The sequence below is a fragment of the Saimiri boliviensis genome, chromosome 6, assembly GCF_048565385.1.
Source record: "Saimiri boliviensis isolate mSaiBol1 chromosome 6, mSaiBol1.pri, whole genome shotgun sequence".
NCBI lineage: Eukaryota > Metazoa > Chordata > Mammalia > Primates > Cebidae > Saimiri > Saimiri boliviensis.
Window position 1 is genome coordinate 43,349,498 of NC_133454.1, and position 24,065 is coordinate 43,373,562.

At 36.9% G+C, this 24,065-nt stretch overlaps 1 protein-coding gene and 1 pseudogene across 6 annotated transcripts in view; both read left to right on the forward strand.

Moving 5' to 3' along the window:
• The window catches only part of ELMOD1 (ELMO domain containing 1), a 77,743-nt gene that overhangs the window by 38,475 nt on the left and 15,203 nt on the right, over nucleotides 1-24,065 (forward strand). For 5 of the 6 annotated variants that reach the window (XM_074400519.1, XM_074400520.1, XM_074400517.1 and 2 more), the window contains 7 exons: nucleotides 2,118-2,263; nucleotides 2,401-2,429; nucleotides 3,253-3,350; nucleotides 7,973-8,102; nucleotides 18,148-18,281; nucleotides 21,011-21,079; nucleotides 21,568-21,591. In XM_074400519.1, the coding sequence (XP_074256620.1) occupies nucleotides 2,119-2,263; nucleotides 2,401-2,429; nucleotides 3,253-3,350; nucleotides 7,973-8,102; nucleotides 18,148-18,281; nucleotides 21,011-21,079; nucleotides 21,568-21,591 (629 nt within the window). In that variant the 5' untranslated portion in view covers nucleotide 2,118. The remainder of the gene's footprint in view (nucleotides 1-2,117; nucleotides 2,264-2,400; nucleotides 2,430-3,252; nucleotides 3,351-7,972; nucleotides 8,103-18,147; nucleotides 18,282-21,010; nucleotides 21,080-21,567; nucleotides 21,592-24,065) is intronic. The other variant, XM_010334599.3, reaches the window with a different exon arrangement.
• On the forward strand, nucleotides 13,918-17,352 carry LOC141584777 (MOB-like protein phocein pseudogene; annotated as a pseudogene).

The following is a 24,065-nucleotide window of genomic DNA, read 5'->3' on the forward strand; positions in this document are numbered from 1 at the left end:
TTGGCATAGCTTTCCAGTAGTTAGAAAATGAAAAACATTTTCCAAGAGAGCAAGCTGAGGTTTCATAAATCTTTGCACTTGTCTAATTAAAATATCCCACTAAATTTATTTTTAGGGTTATACCCTAACTATATATGTATTTACATATAAAATATATATAAATAAGCATAAGTATATTTATATATCAATAAGTATACATATATATTTATATGTAAAAATACATATATATTTAGGGTTATTTTGGGTTTTGTTGTTGTTGTTTTCTGGGGTAGTTTTTTTTTTTTTTTGAAGATGTTAAACTATATTCTAACAGATCTTAGAATATATTTGACTAGAACAGTTGAATGTTAGGCTTTACAATATAGTAAATCCATTTTCGTCTTTTGGCAGAATCTGATTGACTTTGTGCTGACTATACATGGAAATTTTATATGTACTTTTGTAATGGCTTTTGGTGATCATTTCATACATCATAATTTTTGTTATAATTTTTATTTTGCAAATAAAATAATACACATGTATTACAAAAATACTTTAAAAATAAAATAAAAATTACTGATAATTTTATTACCCATCAATACCACTGTTGACATTTTTGTTATGTATCCTGCTTTGCACATTACTATTAAAATTTTTTGTTTTACTTTTTAAAGGAAAGGCAGATCATCCCATACATATTTCTTTTTAACTTTTTTCTATTTGATAAACATATCGTGGACATTGTCACTTTATTAGATGTTCTAGGACATAATCTTGTTGCCTGCAAAGTATCCTATTCTGTTATCTCAGTGTAGCAGCTTGGTTGTTTTGTTCTGTGTCTTTCCATTTCCTTTGCATTTATAAGATATAGACCCCATGCCTTTGGGTAAATCAGACTGAATTTTTATTTTTAACACAAGGCTGTTCAAGATATTGGGAACCAGAGCAATCTGAGGAAAGAAACACAGCCAAGGTTTTGGCTCTTTTTCAGGGTGGGATCCCATTGTTGAGGCTGTTAGTTAACTACTCCTGTGTGTCTGGATGACCATGCATCACCTTATTTTAGAACTGGAAGGAATTAGTGAACTTTGGAGACTAAAGAAAAATATTTTCCAAGTGACACCAAAAAGAAGTGATATAAATAATTCTGTGTCTTGGGAATATACAGTATAAAGAGAAGATGTGTTGAATATATAAGATTAAGTCCTCTTTACCACTAAAGCTTGAGTCATTTTAAAATTCTGAACGGTACTATGAAATAGGCACTCAAATTTTTAAAATTAAAAGTGAGCATAAAAGATGGATTTTCATGGGCTAGAGATGTGTGAATAAGCACATGACTGATGACAAAATAGTTCATCATTTGTTGAGCTATTGTTGGAGTGAGGTAGGATGTGCAGTAAAGAAAACTTTTTTTAGCAAGAGCCAGGAACAAACCTCAAGAGGAGTGTTTGAAACATTTTAATCAGAAAAGGTGGTCACCTCTAGAAAAATCAAAGGTCAGTGGTGCTTGCTCAGTGAATTGATGAGGAAGGCTCTGACAAGGCCAGGGAATGTTAGGATAGTTCAGCAGAAAAGGCAGGTGGTCACAGCCAAGTCCTCAAGGAGGGCTGCAGTGCCTAAGGGAAAGCAGAGGGAGGGAGGAAATAGTGGGAGCAAGGGAAGGAATCAAATAATGGGTTTGGTAGAAGGTGAGGAGGACACTAGGGAGGGGCTGGAGATGAACAGGGGCAAGCTGAGAAGCTGTTCATGGAAGCAAAAGAGGAGAGCGTGTTCTTCCCCCACGTCAAAGGGAGGGCAACTCCTAAAATACAGTTTCAAAGGATTCTGTTTTCGAGGTACTCATCTAGTTCCAAGATGTTTTTAGGCAAAGGAGGGGAAAGAAAAGATTCTAATGCTTCATCCTCAGTTTGTTGGGATATCAAATTTACTAGAATAGAAAATTCTGGAGTTTCTTACAGTCATAGTAAATGTAGCTACTGCAAATAAAGTAACATGGGACTAGGAACATATGCTAAGTATCCAGTGATTTTTCTAACCCCTGATTTTGTCCTGGGCTTCTTTTCTTGCTGGTGGTGGCTGCTTTCTCTTCTCTTCCAGAGTTCTGTTGGAAGGGTGCTGTCTTTTGTTTTTCACAGAATGTTGATCCAGGTATGCCTGTATTTTTACTGTAAATTCCTGTGGCGCTGCCTGAAGTTTGTAATGCGGAAGCTAACTGGAAGATGTGAACTACAACGGATCTGTTACAATACCAAGCCGGGAGCTTCTAGAACCATGAAAATTGGTAAGCCTGAGACAAAGACATAAGCAAAAGGTAGAGTTGGTAGGATGGAGGATATGATGTTGTCTTTCAGTATAGTAATTCTAAACCATGTGTAAAGGATAATCGTTGAATGACTGTTTTTGTTACTGCTTTCACAGAAACATCACTGAGGGATTCTAAAAGTAAGGTAAGTAAAATCATTTTTCAGCAGCTTTTCACTTGGAGGCTTACCTCTATCATAAGAGGGCAAAATTCTAAGAAACCAAAATACACCATTGGCTAGAAAAACTACTACCAACTGAGAAGAAAGAATCATTTGCTCATTACAAACCACTGTACTATTTACATGAGAACAGCCACTATGTGAATTTCTAGGCAGGTTTGTGAAATACTTATTACTCATTGTCAAATAAACTCTTTCTTATACTTCTTCCCAAATCATTAAATAAATATTACTTGAATATAGAAGCAGTGTTAACACCCTACTGTTTCCTCAATATCCAAATCATTTAACATTATACTCAAGATTTTTCAATAACATCAAAGAAGCCACTACACCCCCTTTTATAGCACACTGTGGAGCACCCACAGAAGAGAGGAAACCTGTTTTCTTTTTCAAGATTCTTGACAAGTTTGCCATATTAATTTTGACATCCTGATGACCATCTCGCCCATGTACCTCACTCTTTAGTCATAAACGCAATGCCCATTAACAATAGAAGCTATGTTGGTAGAGGAAATGAAAATACTACATTTCAATACAGGTAGCTTGAAACAGGAAAATGGTAAGAACAAAACAAAAAAAAAAATTGTATTTTCCTGCTTAAAGTAATCAGGAAAATTGCACTACCCCCATCATGAAAACATCAAATTTATGAGAATTCAAGTACACTAAATCAAGTTTTGCTTTTAACTTAAATCTTCATATAGAAGCTTAAGCAAATATGTGAAGCTTCTATTCCAGTCTCTGGTGTTAATGAAAAGGAAACTGATTGAAACATGTTTTCCAGCTGTTGCAGACTTCTGTGAGTGTTCACCCTGACGCCATTGAAAAAACTATAGAAGACATCATGGAACTGAAAAAAATTAATCCTGACATAAATCCACAGTAAGAATATGTTTCTTATGTCAGAAATACAGAACACAAGTCACATGGCCACATATTTAGTGTTTCTCTGTCTCCTCTCTTTTTTTCCCTCCCTCTCTCCCTAAAATAATCGTCTGCCATGTTTTGACTTTTAGATGAAAAATAAAGTAAAAAAGTACCTTTTTCATATTTGTAAATGGCAACAACTTTGTACTTCCTTTGTGGTTTATGCTTCTGAGATGTAATGAATGTAAGAAATGTGATGGGTGCCCCGATAGAGAAAGATGAGCCCATTCACCTACAGTCACTCTATCTGATGCCTATGTTTTACATTAACAGTAAATGTTCAAGTTGTAAACGTGCTTAAGCTGATTCTGTTCCATCTAGAATAGTCCTTCACTTCCTTCATGAATATTACTTTATGACAGGCTGAGGATCTTGGAGACAGTTTCTACCTGCTTGTCAAGAAGACAGGCATGTGTGGGAGGGAGAAATAGTTTTTATATGAAGACTTTAGAACTTCATAATTTATTCCTCTCATCTTGGAAGTATTAAAATGCATTTGGCAATGTTCGTGACATTTAAAATTAGCTTTATATTTTCCACTGGGTACAGCAATTTTTCAGTAAAATTTTGCACTAAGGACACTGGGTAGAATAAATTCCAAATGCAGATATGTTTTAAGATGGTTTTAGGTTGGTAACAATCAAACTGTCTTTTAGATGTTCGTGTCTGAGAACTTCAGATGTTACCTTCAAGAAAGGCTTTTATTAATAATTACCAAAGGCAGGAACTATAATTGAAGGAAATTTCAGAGCACACTTGCATAGGTCTATCTCTTGGAAGGATTTTAGATACTAGCTATCCAGGGGCTCAGCGCAAAAACTTCATTTAACCTGGTCTCCGTAGTGTTCTTCAGCGGCCACTTCAGTTCATTAGCTGCCTTTTGCCTATTTAGCTACCAAAGGTTGATTTACTTATGTAGTAAATGTCTTTTTGAAACCTAACATATATTTTATTCCTCTGGGAAGGTGATAAGAAGGCAATTCATTATAAATTAGATTGAACGAAAAATTTAAGACTAAAATCAGGCAAGAGGGATATATGAGTCCTATAATCATACTTAGAGATGCGCATGGTGGCTCAAGCCTGTAATCCCAGCACTTTGGGAGGCCGAGGCGGGTGGATCACGAGGTCAAGAGATCGAGACCATCCTGGTCAACATGGTGAAACCCTGTCTCTACTAAAAATACAAAAAATTAGCTGGGCATGGTGGCGTGTGCCTATAATCCCAGCTACTCAGAAGGCTGAGGCAGAAGAATTGCTTGAACCCAGGAGGCGGAGGTTGCGGTGAGCCAAGATCACGCCATTGCACTCCAGCCTGGGTAACAAGAGTGAAACTCCGTCTCAAAAAAAAAAAAAAAAAAAATTTAATAGCAAATTTTTTCTATGTTCTGTGAAAGTTGTATAAGCTGCATTCAAGAGCATTTCTTTGCCCTCCATTCTTTTGATCTCACTTTTATAAAAAGACCCTGTTAGGTTAAGGATGAGGATCCCTAATCTGAAAATCCAAAATCTGAAACTTTTGGGCACTGACATGATGCCACAAGTGGAAGATTCTACACTTGACCTCATGTGACAGATTGTATCTATTATTTTTAATTTAATTTAATTTAATTTAATTTAATTTAATTTAATATTTTTGAGAAGGAGTCTCACTCTGTCACCCAGGCTGAAGTACAGTGGTATGATCTCAGCTCATTGCAACTTCTGCATCCTGGATTCAAGGGATTTTCCTACCTCAGCCTCCCGAGTAGCTGGGACCACAGGCACATACCACCATGCCCAGCTAATTTTTTAATGTGTATTTTTAGTAGAGACAAGGTTTCAGTAGGCAGGATGGTCTCCATCTCCTGACCTCATGATCCACCCACCTCAGCCTCCTAAAGTGCTGGAATTACAGCTGTGAGCCACTGCTCCCAGCTGATTACATCTATTATTAAAAATGTTGTATAAAATTACCTTCAAGCTATGTGTATAAGGTATACATGAAACATAAATAAACTTCATTTTTAGACTTATGTCTCATCCCCAAGATATCTCATTATGTATATGCAAATATTCCAAAATCTGAAACACTTCTGGTCTCAAGCATGTCAGATAAGGAATACTCAACCTGTTGCATTTAAAAAAAAAATCTCCATGTGGATTCTGGTGCCTTTTTTTTTTCCCAGAGTGACATTGATAAGATCTGATATAAAAAAAATTAAATGCTTTTCTGAGAAAACAAAGAAATAGCTTACAGATGGGGAAAACACTTTATAACTTACCAAACTGTTACTACTATTAACCTCACTTTGTTTTAATTACATTTTTAAAGTGCTGCTTATGGTGGCACTAAAAATTACTACAGAGAAAATTCATTTATTTATTCAAAAATTATTACTATTATTATTATTATTATTTTGAGATGGAGTCTTGCTCTGTCACCCAGGTTGGAGTACAATGGTGCAGTCTAGGCTCACTGTGACCCCCGCCTCCCCGGTTCAAGAGATTCTTCTGCCTCAGCCTCCCAAGTAGCTGGGACGACAGGCACACGCCACCACACCCAGCTAATTTTTTGTATTTTTAGTAGAGACGGGGTTTCAACACGTAGGCTAGGCTGGTCTCAAACCCCTGACCTCATGATCCACCCACCTCAGGCTCCCAAAATGCTGGGATTACAGGCATGAGCCATCACACCCAGCCAGAGAAAATTTAATTGACTTTTCTTGTTCCTGCCTTGTTTATTCCTTCCATTCTCTTCTTTCCCTCAAAATTAGCTCTATTCTCCATCCTGCATTGACTTTCAGGGTGACCAGTGCTATGATGTCCTAAATGTTAATACCTTTCCTAAATTTTAATATCTGACTTAGTTGTTTGGTGTTATGGTAACAAGTAATGATGAAAGCCATTCATTGAATATGACTTTATTAAAGTTCAGTATTCCTAGGCTGTCTGGCTGTCCTGTATGTTTAGAGCAGGTACACAGTTCTAAGTTCTGTTGCTCTCAACCTGAGATTTAACATCTGTGCATGTCATTTAACCCTCAGAAAAAAAGATGATGATGTACTGTGATTATAATGACTACCACAACACCAAGCAAACATGTTCTAAGTCCATGAGTGAACAGGACGAAAGACTAGATTGGAGAGTATCAGATGCAATTGCCAATGTTCAACCATTTTTGAGCCATAGAAAAATACATGACTCTAAAGAATTTAGCAGGAATAAGTAAATATGAAGTACTACCTTTAGACCTTTAGATTCTACCTCACTTTAGAGGCTGTAGAAAGGGAAAACAATATTCTGATCACAGAAAGTACTGATCCTCTGTGTGTTACAGTTGCCAGATTGTTTTCTGTTCTGGTGATATGCTTTAAAGGTACCATTATTCAAATAGTGTACTTTTAGAGAGAACTGAGAAAGATCATAAAACATCTGAAAACCGGCCAGGCATGGTGGCTCACACCTGTAATACCAGCACTTTGAGAGGCAGAGGCAGGTAGATCATCTGAAGTCAAGAGTTCGAGAACAGCCTGGCCACACATGGCAAAACCCCGTCTCTACTAAAAATATAAAAATTAGCTGATGTGGTGGCGGGCACCTGTAATCCCAGCTACTCGGGAGGCTGAGGCAGGAGAATCACTTGAACCTGGGAGGCAGAGGTTGCAGTGAGCAAAGATTGTACCACTGCACTCCAGCCTGGACAACAGAGTAAGACTTTGTCTCAAAAAATAAAACATAAATAAAATAAAACATCTGAAAATCATGTCCCATGAGAGGGAATTGAAGAAATAAGAGTTATTTTTTCCCTGGGGATTAGAAGAGTCACTATCTTAAATAGTCATGGCAGGGGAAAGGTGGAGATAAATTTGCTCAGAGAACAGAATTTGAAAGCGGATTTTGTTTCAGCATAAGAAAAGGTGTTCAGACAACTACAGGGGTCAGAACGTAATAGAACATCTTGTAAAGTTATAACTTCCCTCTTAGCACTGTCTCCTCTGAGGAGGATACTCTCAAGTGGAGGTGGTGGTGTTATTGTTATGTTTTCACTTCCTTTTGTTTTGATTTTTTTTCTTTGCCTTGAAGCCTCTAAGGGCTTTTTCTATTGTTCTCACCCTCTTTCTCTTCTACATATCTTTCTAAAGTAATTCTGATATCCCCACCTAGGGGGATGGTATATAATCCCTAAGAACCCATTATTACTTATATTTTCATGTAACCTGCATAAAGAAATCTCTTGTGGGTTTTTGTTTTGTTTTGGTAGAGATAGGATCTTGTTTTGTTGCCCAGGCTGGTTTTGAACTCCTGGCTTCAAGCAATCCTCCCATCTTGGCCTCAGAAATCCCTTATTTCTTAAGCCATAACATTGCAATTTTGCTTTAGAAAAAGTCAGACTTTGAGGCAAATTTTAACTAGGTTCTACAGTTGTTGGTATGGAGATTTAATAAGAATTGTGCTTCTATTAAATAGATCATATTTGAGAAATTTCCTGAATATTAATAGAAAAGTTCTATCATGCATACATCAAGTGAACAAATGCCAAAAGTGAATGCTCTGTTCTTCCTCATGTGTGTCTCTTCTGTTTTTGAACACCCTAGGCTGGGAATCTCTCTTCAGGCTTGCCTTCTGCAAATCGTTGGGTACAGAAACCTTATTGCCGATGTGGAAAAACTGCGTAGAGAGCCGTATGATTCTGATAATCCCCAACATGAAGAAATGCTTTTGAAGGTTAGTGCTTGAACAAATTTCAATTCTCCACTTAAGTCAGCTGACATCTGCCAGACACCTGCATGTGCTAGGCACTGCTTTGGACATTAGGGGTACAAAGATGGATCAGATATGGGCACCTAACTGGTTGGTAAGGTCAGGTTTTCTTGCTGGTGCAGGTGTTGGAAGTAAATTTTTCATCAGAAAATTCCTGTGAGAAGTTAAGTTCAAAGCCAATTTTCTTTTGTAATTCGAGAAGGCATCAGAGGTGATTTCTGTGGGCTCTGATATTTGGCTGAAGTTTAGATTGTTTAACATGTGTTGAAAGCCAACAGCAGAAATAGCATTTGTCAAAGAGTGACTTGGGATTTCCATTTATGACTTTTAATACACATCAGAGAAGATAAAGTTGGTTTCTGCTTTAGCAATGACCCTCTTGGGAAATTACCCAAGATCTTAATTCTGATTATTTATTCATGTAACTTAGAGAGTTAGAAGAGGTAAAGGTTTATATCTGGTACATTAGAACTGCTGGAGAAATAATGTGGAGTTTTGAATACTCCTGGCTGTCAAAGTAAAACCTTAAAAATCTTACGAGATCTAATGGTATGTTAAGAAACATCAGTAAAACTTTCCCTCAAAACACTGAGTTTGGGGCTAAAGAAATTAACACCCCAAAATAATTAAGACAAACCTTTTAGATCTATATACTTATCAGAAATGTTTTATAAATTCATTTCTGAAAATAGATGCTTTTTTAGGATGAGAGTGCTTTAGGATACTTCCTTACCTTTTCCTAGAATTCAAAAAGGCAGTAACAAAATTGTAAGAAAACATTTGTTTAGCTTCCTTTATTTTATTGAAAAATGTCAACAGAAGATGTAATTTTAAAAATGTATCCTGTTGTGGTTTTGTGTGAAGGAGTGTATGTTTTTGTGTATATAAGTATTTAAACAGATGACTCATTTGTCTCTGTTAATTAGTGCTGGATCTGATGTGAATCATTAAAAATTAAAGATGCCTCATTCTTGGCAATAGTTTTTTTCTTTCTTTTCTCCCTGCATAAGTTTAACTAACCTAGTGGCTGAATTTTATCTCTTTATATTGCCTTTTTTTTCCCTGACCATTTTCTGATGGAGGTAGTTCAACACAATGACCCAAACATAGGAAATAAAAGGTGAGAGAGAAAAGAGGTGTTGTAATTAACAGATAGTCACAAAAGCCTGAACAATTTATTAGAATAGCTGAGATTCCCTCAGAAGCAGTGACATCCAGATGCCTGCTAGGCATATCTTTAGCTGATCCGTCATATGTGTGCTGGCACATAGGTTTTCAACAAATATGAATGAATGCATAAATTATTATAGTTCATTAGCTACATCTCAAGAACTTGTATATGACTTTTATCTGTGGTTATGATTAGATTATGTGTTATCATTTTAACTGTCAGCTATATGGAAGTAGGCAAGGAAATGATGGCTATCTTTATTTTAGAGATAAGAAAACTATAAGCATTTTAGCTTAGGTTCCTATTCACATATCTAGTACATAAATTATAAAGTCAGGGCTCTTCATTACTGCATTAGGCACTTTGGGGAAAGGCATCATTTCTGCCCTCAAGTGGCTTACAATCCAATAGGGGCATATTCTATATCTTTAAAAATCACCAAATCTGGCTGGGCATGGTGGCTTACGCCTGTAATCCCAGCACTTTGGGAGGCCGAGGCAGGTGGATCACTTGAGGTCAGGAGTTGGAGACCAGCCTGGCCAACATGGTGAAACCCTGTCTCTACTAAAAATACAAAAATTAGCTGGCCATAGTGGCAGATGCCTGTAATCCCAGGTACTTGAGAGGCCGAGGCAGGATAATGGCTTGAACCCTGGAAACGGAGGTTGCAATGAGTCCAGATCGCACCACTGCACTCCAACCTGGGCGACAAAGCAAGACTCTGTCTTAAAAAAAAAAAAAAAAAAATTTCTACATCTTATCCATACAGCACCCTGAGGTATCTTCGAAATGTTTTCCATGCCCAATGCCTTATTTTAGCCATCCAATTGCCTTTTAATTATTCTGGTAACCATTAGATTTTTCCCTCCCATCATCTAAAATACTGTGGGAGGGATTTTTTTTTTTTTCAAAACACAGATATATTCATTGTTATTCCCTAGACTAGAAACTTCAGGCTATGTCCTATAGTAGAAAGCCCACGCATCTTAGCATGGCATTTTGAAGGCTTTCCAATGTATTTCTTGAAGCTACAGCTCCTGTATCCCCATCACACATAGCACATTTCTGCCATCTTCTGCCACTCACCATGACCCAGAATAAGCCACGCCATACCATATGCTCAGGAATTTGTTCATGCTGTTCCCCTTGTTACCCATTAAAAAAAGCCAGCTCGTTTTTTTAAATCTTTACTCACTGAATTTTGAAATCCTCACTAGCTCCCCAAGCAAACTTAGGAGTGGGATCTTTGTTCTTTTCTTCTGTTTGTTTAGATTTCAAGTATCATAATAAAATCAGAAATAATAAAACATTAGTTGAGTGTTTAGTATGTGCCAATTGTTACAGTCAATGTTTTCTGGCATTATTTTATTTAATTTATCACAGTAGCCTTGTGGTGATACACCGCTACTATCTTCATTTTTCAGATAAGGAAACCGAAGCTGAGCAGTGAAGTGACTATGCGAGCTCTCATAGGCTGGTAGCTGAGGGCTCGGAGCTGCCACACCACACTAGATCTTGAGCAACAAACCACATCTTGTTTGCGTTTCACTGCCTGAGCTTAAGCTTCTTTATCTATAAAATGGGTAATAATACCCTTGCTACCTACCTCTGTTTAGAGCAAAAGTCAGGAAACCAAGGCCTGTAAACCAAATTTGGCATACCACTCATTTTACAAGTAACATTTGCAGCACAGCCACATGCATTTATATATGGCATTTATGGCTGCTATGGCCACTATCCTAGTTTAAAGGCAAAGTTAAGTAGTTACAACAGAGACCATACAGCTCATGAAGCCTAAAATTTGTCAACTGGTGTTTTACGAAGTTTGTACCCAGGCACAGTGGCACACACCTACAATCCCAGCACTGAGGGAAGCTGAGGCAGGAGGATTACTTGAGCCCAGGAGTTCAAGACCAACCTCAACGACATAGCAAGACCCCATCTCTACAAAAACTTTGCAATCAGTATCTGGGCATGGTAAAGCAGGCCTGTAGTACTAGTTACTCAGGAGGCTGAGGCAGGAGGATCACTTGAGCCTAGGAGATCAAGGCTGCAGTGAGCTATGGTTGCACCACTACATTTAGCCTGGGCAATAGAGTGTGACCCTCTCTCTAAAAAATAGTAATAATAATTAAGTTAAATGTAAAAACATGTTTGCTGACTGCTGGTTTGTAAACTCAGGTCATACGTAGTATTGCCACGTGTTTAAATGCTTGGCTTTTTAAGCATAGGAGAGCATTATCAGTGTTACTAGAGTTCTAAAGTATTTTAAAAATCTGGATTTTATGATCATTTGAACATATCCTGGGATGAAATGGAATAATATCACTGTCCATATGAATCACTTATATAGACATTTCTATTAAAAATATTCCAACCAAGTTAATAATGAAGACAAAATTCTAGATGGATTCATGCACTAAATGAAAAACATAAAGTCCAGAATTAAAGACCTTCTCCTGATGGTACGAGACAATCCGATGGTGACCTTGGTGAGAAGTTGCTTCTCCTTGAATGCTCTGGCTGAAGGGTAGATGAATCGCCTTCCCTTTCTGTCCTGCAGAGGGTTCAAGATCAAGCAGATGTGTTCAGATAAACTTATGTAAAGATTCAGTTCAAAGTGAAGAGAGTTCAGCAGAGAGAGCAGGCCATGATGGATAACATTCTGACTCAGAGTGTAGTCTCCACACCTGTTTCTTGTCTTCTGCCATGGGAATCACTTTTCCTAGTCCTGGTCTCCTGTGCTTGGCAGTTGGCTTTGTAACAACTACTCCCAGTAGCGCTGTCTTAGATGAGTGGATTCCTGAGAGTCCCCACCATAAACCCACCACTGTTTCTCAGATCTAAAGTTGGTTTCCTAGTGCATGACCTCATCCTTCAGGAGCAACCCATCCCCTACTCTTATTTTTTCAGGGAAGAGCTTACCTAACAGAAGAGAATCAAAATAGTTCAAAGTTTATTTTATTTTATCTGTATTTATTTTTAGATAGGGTCTCTTATCACGCAGGCTGGAGTTCAGTGGTGAGCTCTTAGCTCACTACAACCTCCACCTCCCAGGTTCAAGCAATTGTTGTGCCTCAGCCTCCCAAGTAGCTGTGATTACATGCATGAACCACCATGCCTGGCTCAAGGATTTTTTAAAATAGGAAATATACAGATAATTGCACTTCATGTAAGTATTTTAGCATAATGGGCTTTTATCTTCCAAAATAAGTTTAACAATTTTATTTGCTACATGTATTTATTAACCTACTGGTTTAGTCTCTCAATATTTAGCAAGTTTATTTTAAAAATTACTATTCCCATTGGTTTACAATGCCATTAATGTAAATGAGTAACTTTGAAGTCAACATTCCTTTCACTGTGGACATAAGAATTCTTAGGGAGTGCAATAATGACTGTGGCTGATGGGTGCTGTTCAAAAGTACTGGCAGGCTCAAAATGGCATAAACTATTTATACATACTCTCAGTATACTACTATTCCTACAATTGGCTGTATATTCTTGTCTCATAATATGGTATAAATTATTCTCTAAGTCTGAAAAAAAACCAATTAAGATGAAAACATTTTTGTCTTAATTTCAAAATAACTTTTTAATGAAAAAGTTCCTCATGTTAAATCTGTTCAAAAGAAGGATTTAAATACTTTGTTCACAACCTGTACAGTTTTTTCACCCTGAGTGCCTCATTACAATCAGTTTGGCAATAAAACTTTCTGTGCTTTATTGAACAGCATTCAATCGATTATAAAATTGTTCAATCTGCATTCGAATCATTATTAGGACACTGAATTATAACAAAGTCCAGTAAATGTATGACCATCAGCACCCTCAAAACCTGCAAATTACTGCAAATAATCTCATGTGTGCATATAACTCAAACATAAACTTTGTGGAGAAGGGATATAAAATAAATACTACAGTATTTCTTCAATTGTATATAATGCTGGCTAGATGGTTAGATGAAAAGAGTGATATTGCTGATAGGCACTGTGGGAAGCCAAGGATCACCTAAAACCAGGAGTTTGAGATCAGCCTGGCCAACATGGTGAAGTCCCATCTCTACTAAAAATACAAAAATTAGCCAGGCATGGTGGCGCACACCTGTAGTCCCAGCTACTTGAGAGGCTGAGGCACTAGAATCACTTGATCCTGGGTGGTAGAGGTTACAGTGAGCTGAGATTGTTCTACTGCACTCCAGCCTGGGTGACAGAGAGAGACTCTGTCTCAAAGTAAATTTATTAATTTAATTCAATAAATAAAATAATATACATGTATATGTATACATATACATACACGCACATATATCTGTATATATATATGTCAGGAAGAATCAAATTATTTTAATAACTGTTTTCTAAGTAGTTACCACAATTGAGTAGAACCAGGATACACCAAAGCCTATGCCAATACATTTTTCCTGTAGTATAATGTAATTGCTAATATGAGGTATAATCTGCAAGCAATTAATACAAATATAAGTAGGCTTAAGCTACCATAAAAATCACAGTCCAGTGAAAAGCTTCTCAGCTAAAGAAGTTCGAGGAAAGAGTTAAGGGAAATGAGAAAGGGTAGACAGGGCAGGTTTCCAGTAGGAACATCATTTACATGTCTTATCATCATCATCATCTAGTGTGTAACAGTCCACTGGTGCAGGAAGGTAAATCTTTCCCAAGTATGCTAGCCTAGCATAGTAATACATACATACTTTATGTAGCATAGTCAGATTATTTAAGTATTACTAATGTTTCATTTCTACTTATATTTAGATCATATTATATTTAGATTATACATAATACTGTATGCACATTAAAAACTCATTTTCCAAAATGAGATAAAAGTGATTCAGGTAAGCTGGACCTATGTACTACAGAATTTAGAATAGCTAAACTCAGAGGTAAAATCAAAGGAAAACATTGCTACCTTTTTAGTGCATGGATTGTGTGAAACTTCAAGCACATTCCTTTTTTAATAGATGGGTTTGTCTGATGAGAATTGTAATCCAATGACTGTTTAGCAGCAATTTTACCAAACTGTAAATTCTTTTATTAACAGGCATTTTAACAGATAATACTAATCTTATTTAAAAACCAGGAGTGCCACACTGGTGAATATACAGCTTATGAATAACTTAAAAAAGTATTTCCCATTTTAAAAGGCAAACACAGGAGACAACTATACTAAACAAAGAAGCTAGAATATGGATACATGATTGATGGGTCTAAAATGATACATACAGTACATAATTAATGTTAATTATGTGATCAGTACATTTTTCTATGTGATTCCCTTCATGCTACTTTCCCCAGAAACTGACTTCTGAACTTCCTCTTCTGAAATTGGTACAATCAGGTTATCCTTGGACATCAAATTTTCTTTTATCACAAACTTAGTAAACCAATGACACAAAAATGTTTCATTTTCATATTCATCCAATATCTAGAGTAATAAAAAGAAGCATGTGGCCAGGCACAGTGGCTCACACCTTTAATCCCACCCTGCCTAGCTAATTTTCAAGGTTTTTTTTTTGGTTTGTTTTTTTTTTTTTTTTTAAGTAGAGACAGGGTTTCACATGTTGGCCAGGTTGGTGTCAAACTCCTGACCTCAAGTGATCCACCTGCCTCAGCCTCCCAAAGTTCTGGGATTACAGACATGAGCCACCGCACCCAACCTGAATAATAAAATACTTTGAAAAGAAATTTCATTTTAATTATTTTATGGATCATGAAAGGCTAGACTAATGGCTAAAAAGTGTTCTCAACTAAGATGATGGCACTGTGGTCACGGCAGAGGGCATGGCAGTGCTGAGGTGGACCAGGCTGGGCACCAAGGTGCAAAATTTAACTGGCCTAATGATCATTTTAATGAAATGGACAGTACACAAGCTGTTCAGCAGCATATGCAACAGAACGTAAGAGATTACTCCAATACTCAGAGAAATCTTGAACCACCTGAAGGCCAAGATGCAGGTATATGGAAGTATGAACATTTAAGGCAATTCTGCCTTGAGCCAAATTGACTTGTTGTCAAACTTCAGAGTGAATCCTATCCAGATACTTGTATTCAAAGGATAGCAACTGAACAATGGATTTTTCCTTGTGTAGCTCATAAAACTCTAAGAGTGTTCTGCTACAGACTATACTAGACACACAATTGATGCTGCTGTGTCTTCTGAAAAACAAATATTTCTCCAGCAGGGTTAGTATAAAGGAAAAATTTGCAGTAAAACTTGGATCAGTATACTGTAAGATTTATAGAATATTTTCATATGCTTTTTTTTTTTTTTTTGAGGTGGAGTCTAGTTCTGTCACCCAGGCTGGAGTGCAGTGACATGATCTCAGCTCACTGAAACCTCTGCCTTCCTGGTTCAAGCGATTCCCCTGCCTCAACCTTCTGAGTACCTGGGATTACAGGTGCCAGCCACAATGCCCAGCTAATTTTTGGGTTTTTAGTAGAGATAGGGTTTCACCATATTGGCCAGGCTGGTCTTGAACTCCTGAGCTGAAGTGGTTCACTTTCCTCAGCTTCCCAAAGTGCTGGGATTACAGGTGTGATCCACTGCGCCTGGCCAATTACTGTTTTGATGAATGCAGAGCACTGGCACATTCTTATATGGATTATTTAAAAAGAAATTTTGTATACTCATGCTTGATATTTTGCCTTCAAGCACCAGAGATTTACCTCCTTTCTTTTTACCCTTTTTTTCTTGCCCTTTAGACAAATTGAATTCATGTGTTGTGACACTAAGATAAAACATTGCATAATGTGAATAATAAGTATAATATTAGATTAATATATAAAATAACATTAGGAAAATGAATAACAGCTTTTATTAGTTAGTACTTTCTGTCATTGAATATTATGTTTTACACTGTGTCAGGTATGTGACAATTTGATTTAGCAAGGTATTTTGTGTATTACTGTTTTATTTAAGCTTTAAAATCATGTAATGTAGAATAAGCAATTTAGAAATGGAATTATTTTGGCCAGGCGTGGTGGCTCATGCCTGTAATCCAAGGACTTTGGAGGCCAAGGTGGGCGGATCACCTGAGGTTGAGGGGTTCAAGAAATTGAATTATTTCTGAAATAGTAGTAAGGAAATTTTACATTTGTGTTTATACCCTGTCTGTAATGAAGATATAAGTCTAAAAAGTAAACTTGCCTACATGCCCATCCCTATTAGAAAGAACTAAGAGGGCCAGGTGCAGTGGCTCACACCTATAATCCCAGCACTTTGGGAGGCCAAGGCAGGTGGATCACCTGAGGTCAGGAGTTCGAGACCAGCCTGGCTAACATGGTGGAACCCCTTTCTACTAAAAATACAAAAAATTAGCTGGGATGGTGGTGCATGCCTATAATCTTAGCTACTCGGGAGGCTGAAACAGGAGAATCACTTAAACCAGGGAGGCAGAGGTTGCAGTGGGCCGAGATCACACCACTGCACTACAACTTGAGAAACAGGAGCAAAAACTCTGTCCCCCCCGCCCCACTAAAAAAAATGGAAAGAAAGAAATAAGTGTTTGAGCATTACATATTCATACAACTTTATACAACTATGGGGTCTCAGTGTTTCTCTGGTAATCAAGTAATGATATGTGCTGAATCTATCTTTCTACAGAAAACTTTAAAAAATAGAACCAGCTTATTAAGCAGTGAAGAGTATAATGCTTAGAATTTACATTTGTCCAATAATGTATTAGTATGATTGATTTTAATTGAAATTACTTTCGGTAACACTTAAAGATAATAATATATTTTGAGGTTTATTCACGAACATTACTGATATTCCTTCCTTTAGCTACAAGATAGTGTTTACTCTCACTCCTGTCATAGGTGAGACCTAAGAAATGAAAATCAGCCGAGTGCGGTGGCTCACACCTGTAATGCTAGCACTTTGGGAGGGTGAGGTGAGCGGATCACTTGAGGTCAGGAGTTTGAAAACAGCCTAACCAATGTGGTGAAATCCCATCTCTACTAAAAGTACAAAAATCAGCCAGGCGTGGTGGTGCATGCTTGTAATCCCAGCTACTCTGGAGACAGAGGCAGGAGAATCACTTGAACCTAGGAGGTGGAAGTTGCAGTGAGCTGAGATCGTGCCACTGTACTCCAGCCTGGGTGACAGAGTGAGACTTCGTCTCCAAAAAAAAAAAAAAAAAGAGAGAGAGAGAAGAAACTCAAGTCAGTTCACTCTTTTTTTTTTTTTTTTTTTTTTTTTTTGGTTAATAACACTGCTAAAAGTTTTGAAATAACATTAAAACATGTTCTGAGAATCTGAATAATAGGTGGCCTTGAAATTTTTCCTTTCTCTTTCCTTTATACTCTTAAATATTTTTGAAAGCACCAGAGAGCTTTTTTGTGGGAAATTATCTATCTAATCTATCTATCTACATATCTATCTACCTACTATCTAATTTCCTATTCACAATTAACATAGAAAGATTTAAAACATTAAAATATACAAATACTCATTCCATTGTCGTCAGAGCAATGATATCATAACACATCATGCATCCATTGGAAAATTCCACTGTATACTCACAAGACAATGAGAGCAACAAGGCGAAGAACCTCTTACTGTAATATAGTTGCTTTGTGGTTTTGTTTTTATCTCTCAGACCCTCTGAAAAGGTCCTGGGAACCTCCAGGGAGGCTTCAGATCATACTTTGAGAAATGCTGTCATAAATAATTGAAAGATGTCACATCTTTAATTGTAATGTATTTGCATACATTCAGCTTTGCCAAGCCCCTCCTAATAATGTAGTTTACAAAATCTGAATCAATAGGAAAGGGTATTTGTGTGTGTATATCAACAGGGTAATTCTCTTTTTTTTCTACAGTTATGGAAATTCTTGAAGCCCAATACTCCACTGGAATCTCGGATTTCTAAGCAGTGGTGTGAAATTGGTTTCCAAGGTGATGATCCTAAAACAGATTTTCGAGGAATGGGACTTCTGGGACTATACAATTTGCAGTAAGTAAAATGACCGACACCTGAGGGTTTGAGTGATGTTTTGGTATCCTCATATTGAAATGGCAAAAGTTGAGTAATTAGCTTTAAAACCTACTTCCCATAACATTCTAAGAAAACATTCAAGTTCCCTGAGAGGTCAGGTTCATAAAAGTTAAAAGTGTCTGCTGCCTTCCTTGTATTTCAGCAAACTTCATGTATTTTTAAAGCAAATCTCAAATATATTTAAAATTTGTTTTCTTACTTAAAATTTTCAAACATATGTAAAAACAGGGAAGATTGTAATGAACACCCCTATATTGATCATCCAGATTCAGTAACTGTTGAGGTTTTGAGATATTCATGACATTTTTTTGGCAGAAGGGTGTTAATGATAATTCTACACTGCATTTCACCCTTTATATTTCAAAAAGTAGTTCTAAGAAATGTCAATGTTACCTCACATTAACCACCATGCCATTATCACACCGAACAAAATTAACAACGATTCCTTAGTGTCATCTTTATCCAGTACGTATCAAATTTCCCAATTATCTCAAAAATACCTTTTACAGCCGGTTTGTCCTAGTGCACTTCCATGTAAGATCTACCCATTGCACTTATTTACTATCTTTGGTCTTCTTAAATTAGATCAGTCTCTCCTGCTCTGTCCCTTCCTTTTACCCGCTCCTCCATGTCATTACCTTGAAGATTTCAGGTCAGTTGTCCTGTAATACTATGTCCCATGATCTGGATTTGTCTGTTTGCACTTGTATCCATCCCCTGTACTTCCTGAAAATTGGAGGTATGCAGACAGGCCTGCAGAGATTCAGGTTGGCTCACAGCGGGAGGCCTTCAGTCCCTCCAGTCTCAGCACTGTGCTGTGATGAATCAGAAGGCTCCCAGCCTGATGCCTCCAGTGTAAACTCCACCATCAGACTTTCCTCCTTCCATGATCTTTACTGAACCAACTAATCAATTCTATAAAAAGTACTTTTCTATTTGTTATTTTTCCTATAATTGTTGGCTGAAATTTTTAAAGACTTCATTTCCCTTATAGAGTATAGTTATTTGGTTTCTCTGAAACGTAGGCAGAACCGATATTCAATTTTCTATTTGTTTGCCAATTCTCAGAGTCAGGAGTTGGTAGCTTGGTTCTCTTGTTAGTGACCAATGTGTTTTTTTTTTTTTTCTCTATCTCTCTATTTTTAAAACACCATTTGTTAACTCCTGTGTTTTTATGTGTTTTTTGTTACTCAACTAATTTTACTTGTTATTTTTTTCATTCAGTATGTGTAGTCATTATTATTTTTTGAGCCACAGGATCCTTTCAAGTTGGTTCTTGTGTCCTTTGACAGTACCATACTAGGCAGTGATGTAGTTTGAAAAGAAGTTAAACCTTACTCAGTCATTTTGGTCGCATCCCATTTTTCCCCTAGATCTTTCCCTTTATTTTAAATTTAAGCAGTTTAATAATCACCCATTCTTGTATGAAATGTTTTAATGTTAATGAATGGAAAGTAAACATTAATGACAATGTTACATGTAAGTGGATAAAGTTGGAGCTTTTGAATAACTGGGACAATTGGCCTTCCATTGAAAAAAATTAAATTAAATCTCTACCTCACCTCAGTTCATAAGTTGAAAGTCCAAAACAAATCTTTCCTACTTCTAGAAGAAAATCAAGATATCTGAGTAAGGAGAGATCTCCTAAAGACACGAGCAAAAAAAAAAAAAAAAAAAAAAAAAAAAAAAAAAAAGCATCAACTGGAAAAGAAGAATCATTAAATTTCACACATTAAAAGTGAAAACTACAGTAAGATAAGCCTCAGTAAACAAAGTAAAACAAGATAAGATTGACATCCATATAAATGATAAAGTATCTATGTTCAGTATATTTTTCTCCATAAGGTTATTTGTCTTTTTTATTTGAGGACATTTTTAGACTCACTGCACCAAAAATACAAACAGATGAGATGTAAAAGAGGAAACCCAGATGACTGACAAAAGTATGAAAAGAAACTCAATTTCATTAACAACTATGAATGTGTGCATTACGATTGCTGAGTTGGGTTTGAAATTTCCTGAGAGGAAATTAAAGAACTTCTTTTACCCTTTGGATTTATGCAGGAAATATACACACATCACATTAAATAATATATGCTATTGTTTTGTCATTGAGTCTATGAAGAACTTTTTATGAATTATTTTTGAGGGTATGCAGCTTTGTGTGTTTATTAGGAAACTTCACCACCCTTTTCCCCTTAGAATAAAATAGTACTGTTTTTAACATATCTAAACCCAGTAAGATTCATTGGGTTTCATCCAGAATTCAAATTCCCAGTGAATATTTGAAATACACCTTTTCTCATCTCCTCCAGTCTCTTCTTTCTCTCATCATGTCCCTTCACCGAGGCTTCTGCCTTCTGAAGGCCTCCAAACACTGAACTATTCTACTCTTTCTTCTATATCCTTGGTTCTCTGGGTAATGGCAAAGCTCTTAATTAAATTTTCAAAATCTACTGGATACATTCCTAAATCTATGTGGGTTTCGCAGCTACTCCACTATGTCATTACATCTGGAAAATTCTGTTGTGAAAAGTTGTTTGTTCCCTGGAGGAGCTGAAACAAATGATAATCTTATGCCAGTATCCATCACTGCATTCAAAATGACCTCAACTTGGATTAAAATGAATACATTCAGCAAGTAAGCAAGTATATAGAGCCACAGTTTTCCTTCCCTTCCACTGCAGGTATTTCGCAGAAAGGGATGCCACAGCAGCTCAGCAGGTCCTGTCTGACTCTCTCCATCCAAAATGCAGGTAAGTGTTGAAAATAAAAGATGAATTAGGTTTTACTGGTTAGATCAAATTAACTTCATCCCCTGTGTGTTTCTGTTGATGAGCTTCTCAGGAGAGGGAGGCTTAAAGCGTTTTCAAACAAGCCCTTGGGACAAATGCTGAGCTGGAGGGTTAAAACTTCAGGCACTTACTCCAAGATTTTGGATGTCAAGTGGCACCATTCAAGTGAGATATGTATTTAAAGGGACTGACAGTGTCACTAGTGTCCAGGAAGACTGAGGAGGTGGGTGTGGAAGAAGGGCAGGGTCTGGGAGAGAGTCCTGAGATGAGAAAGCGTGAAGGGAGATTAGAAGGGAGAATGGAAGTCATGAAGTCAGAGACCAACTGAGAACTTCTGGAATTGCTGAGGCTTTTTTTTCTTTCTTTCTTGTAAAATTCTAGATTCTAAATTATTTGCATTTTCAATTTACTTTTCTAAATTTTTTTTTTCTTTAACTGATGACATGAAGGGATATCACTAAAGAAGAAATAAGGTATTTTTTCTTTGTTTTGTGTTTTATTGTTTTGTTTTAGAATAAGCATGGGCAAGGATTTTTTTAAGGAACTCTGAATTTATTTGTTTCAAAAAGCCAACATTTTCAAACTTTCAATCTAATATAGTTAATTATAGCTGGGCTATGTTTTAACGAACCGGAAACCAGATAAGACTCACCAGTTGGAAAATGTCAGTCTTTCTACAGCCATGTTGAAACCTGGTTAGAGAAACATTTTGAACACTCACCTAAAGGCTGAACACCTCACCAGACCTGCTCTGACTCCATTTACCCCAGAGAGGGGCATTTTATTTGGGAATTTTGTTGCACAGAGCAACTTTGCTCTTCTATTAATATATTGAATTTGATTATTATAAATGGTAGTTGTGTGTGTGTGTATTAGTCACTCTTCTTAGACGGAGTTCCAGTATTTTGCAATCATAGTTTCATATTACTTTTTTCTCTTCAGCATGATGGTGGATTAGTTGTTAGTATTCATGTCTACTAAGTAAATCCAAAATTTTATCAAAACCTTCTCAAAATTCAGGGATAGGTTGAGTTGAGCTTTTTTTTTTTCCCCCTCCACTTTACTATTTTATTCATTCTAGCTTCATTTGGCTAAGATTTGTTAGGTCATATTTGATTTCCCAAATTTATATTTACAACCTTTTATAAGATTAAAAAGTTATACCTTTAAGAAAAACACTATCATTGTTTAGCTCTTTCTTATTATACGGTTAAAATCAAGCTATTTTAATTTTTTTTTTTTTTTTTTTTTTTTTTGAGACAGAGTCTCACTCTGCTGCCCAGGCTGCAGTGCAGTGGAACGATCTCGGCTCACTGCAACCTCTGCCTCCTGGGTTCAAGCAATTCTCTGCCTCAGCTTCCAAAGTAACTGGGATTATAGGCATCCACCACCACACCCAGCTAATTTTTGTATTTTTAGTAGAGATGGGTTTCATCCTCTTGGCCAGGTTGGTCTTGAACTCCTGACCTCTTGATCCACACAACTCAGCCTCCCAAAGTGCTAGGATTACAGGCATGAGCCACCATGCCTGGCCTATTTTAATTTTTTTTCTTTTTCTTTTTGAGATGGAGTCTCACTCTGTTGCCAGGCTGAAGTGCAGTGGCACAATCTTGGCTCACTGCAACCTCTGCCTCCCAGAGTCAAGCGATTCTCCCGCCTCAGCCTCACGAGTAGCTGGGACTATGGGCATGTGCCACCACACTCTGCTAATCTTTTGTATTTTTAGTAGAGACGGAGCTTCACCGTGTTAGCCAGGATGGTCTCCATCTCCATGATCTGCCTGCCTCAGACTTCTAAAGTCCTGGGATTACAGGCATGAACCACCTCGCCCAGCACATCTTCTGAGTACTTCTGTAATGTAGAGACTCTAAACTCCCTCTAGTTAAAATTGGCTGGGGAGTCTGTCCATGAGCTCAGGTGGCATTTCCTGGAGGAACATCAGTCGGAAGACACCAGTCCTCCATAGTTCTTGGAAAGTGACAACAATAAGCTCGCAATATTTTTGATTAACCATTGGAGACGGACTGACTTTGTTTGTCTGAGTCATTCTTAAAGAAAAGCTTTATAGTTTTATCTCCCGTGTTAGCCATCCAAGAGAAAGTATTTGAGGTTTGGAGTGACTACTCTTATTTAAAAAGAGTGTGTGTGTTTGCATAAATGTGTGTGTGTTTGCATAAATGTGTAGTCACGTATATAAAATTACTATGCTTTATCCCTCAAACTACAATAAAATTGAATCAATAAAGTTCATATATTAATTACTTTAAACTGATGGTAAATGTCGTTGGATACAGATCAACATATTTTGAAAATGCTACTGCCCTTCACTGATGTCTGATAAAAGTATACATGGATTGATTATGATATCAATCTAAGTTCTGTCAAGCCCTGAATATTCCAGGTGTTCAAGAGAGAGAAGTCAATGTGTACTAAGGAAAGCTCTTTCCTGTCTATCCTTAAGCAAGCGTGACACATTACTGCTCTTGTAAACATCCACTGATTGAATACTAAAGTAACTTGAGGGATAAAAGTGGATTCAAGTTCAAGAAGAAAATTTTGACTATTAGTTTGTGTGTGTGTGTTTGTTTTCTCCTGATGAGAGGAATGCAATCTGTTTGGGCCAGGATAGCCTGTAAGTATCAAATAAGTAGGGATCATTTGGCCTTTCCTTATATTCCCAATGCAGATAGAGATGTGATTTAATAAATATGGGAACACTGTGTATTTGTAAAGCTTTGTTGAAGAGAAAATAGGTGCTTATAAATTCTTATATATAAAATTTCTTAAATTGCACACATATATTATTTTAGTTGGATATGAATCTTTAAGGTAAAAAAAATCTCCTGATTCCCCTTCAGCTGTTTGATTTGTTAGCTAGAAGTTACATTTTAAAAACAGGTGTCGCAGGCTGGGTGCAGTGGCTCCTGCCTGTAATCCCAGCACTTGG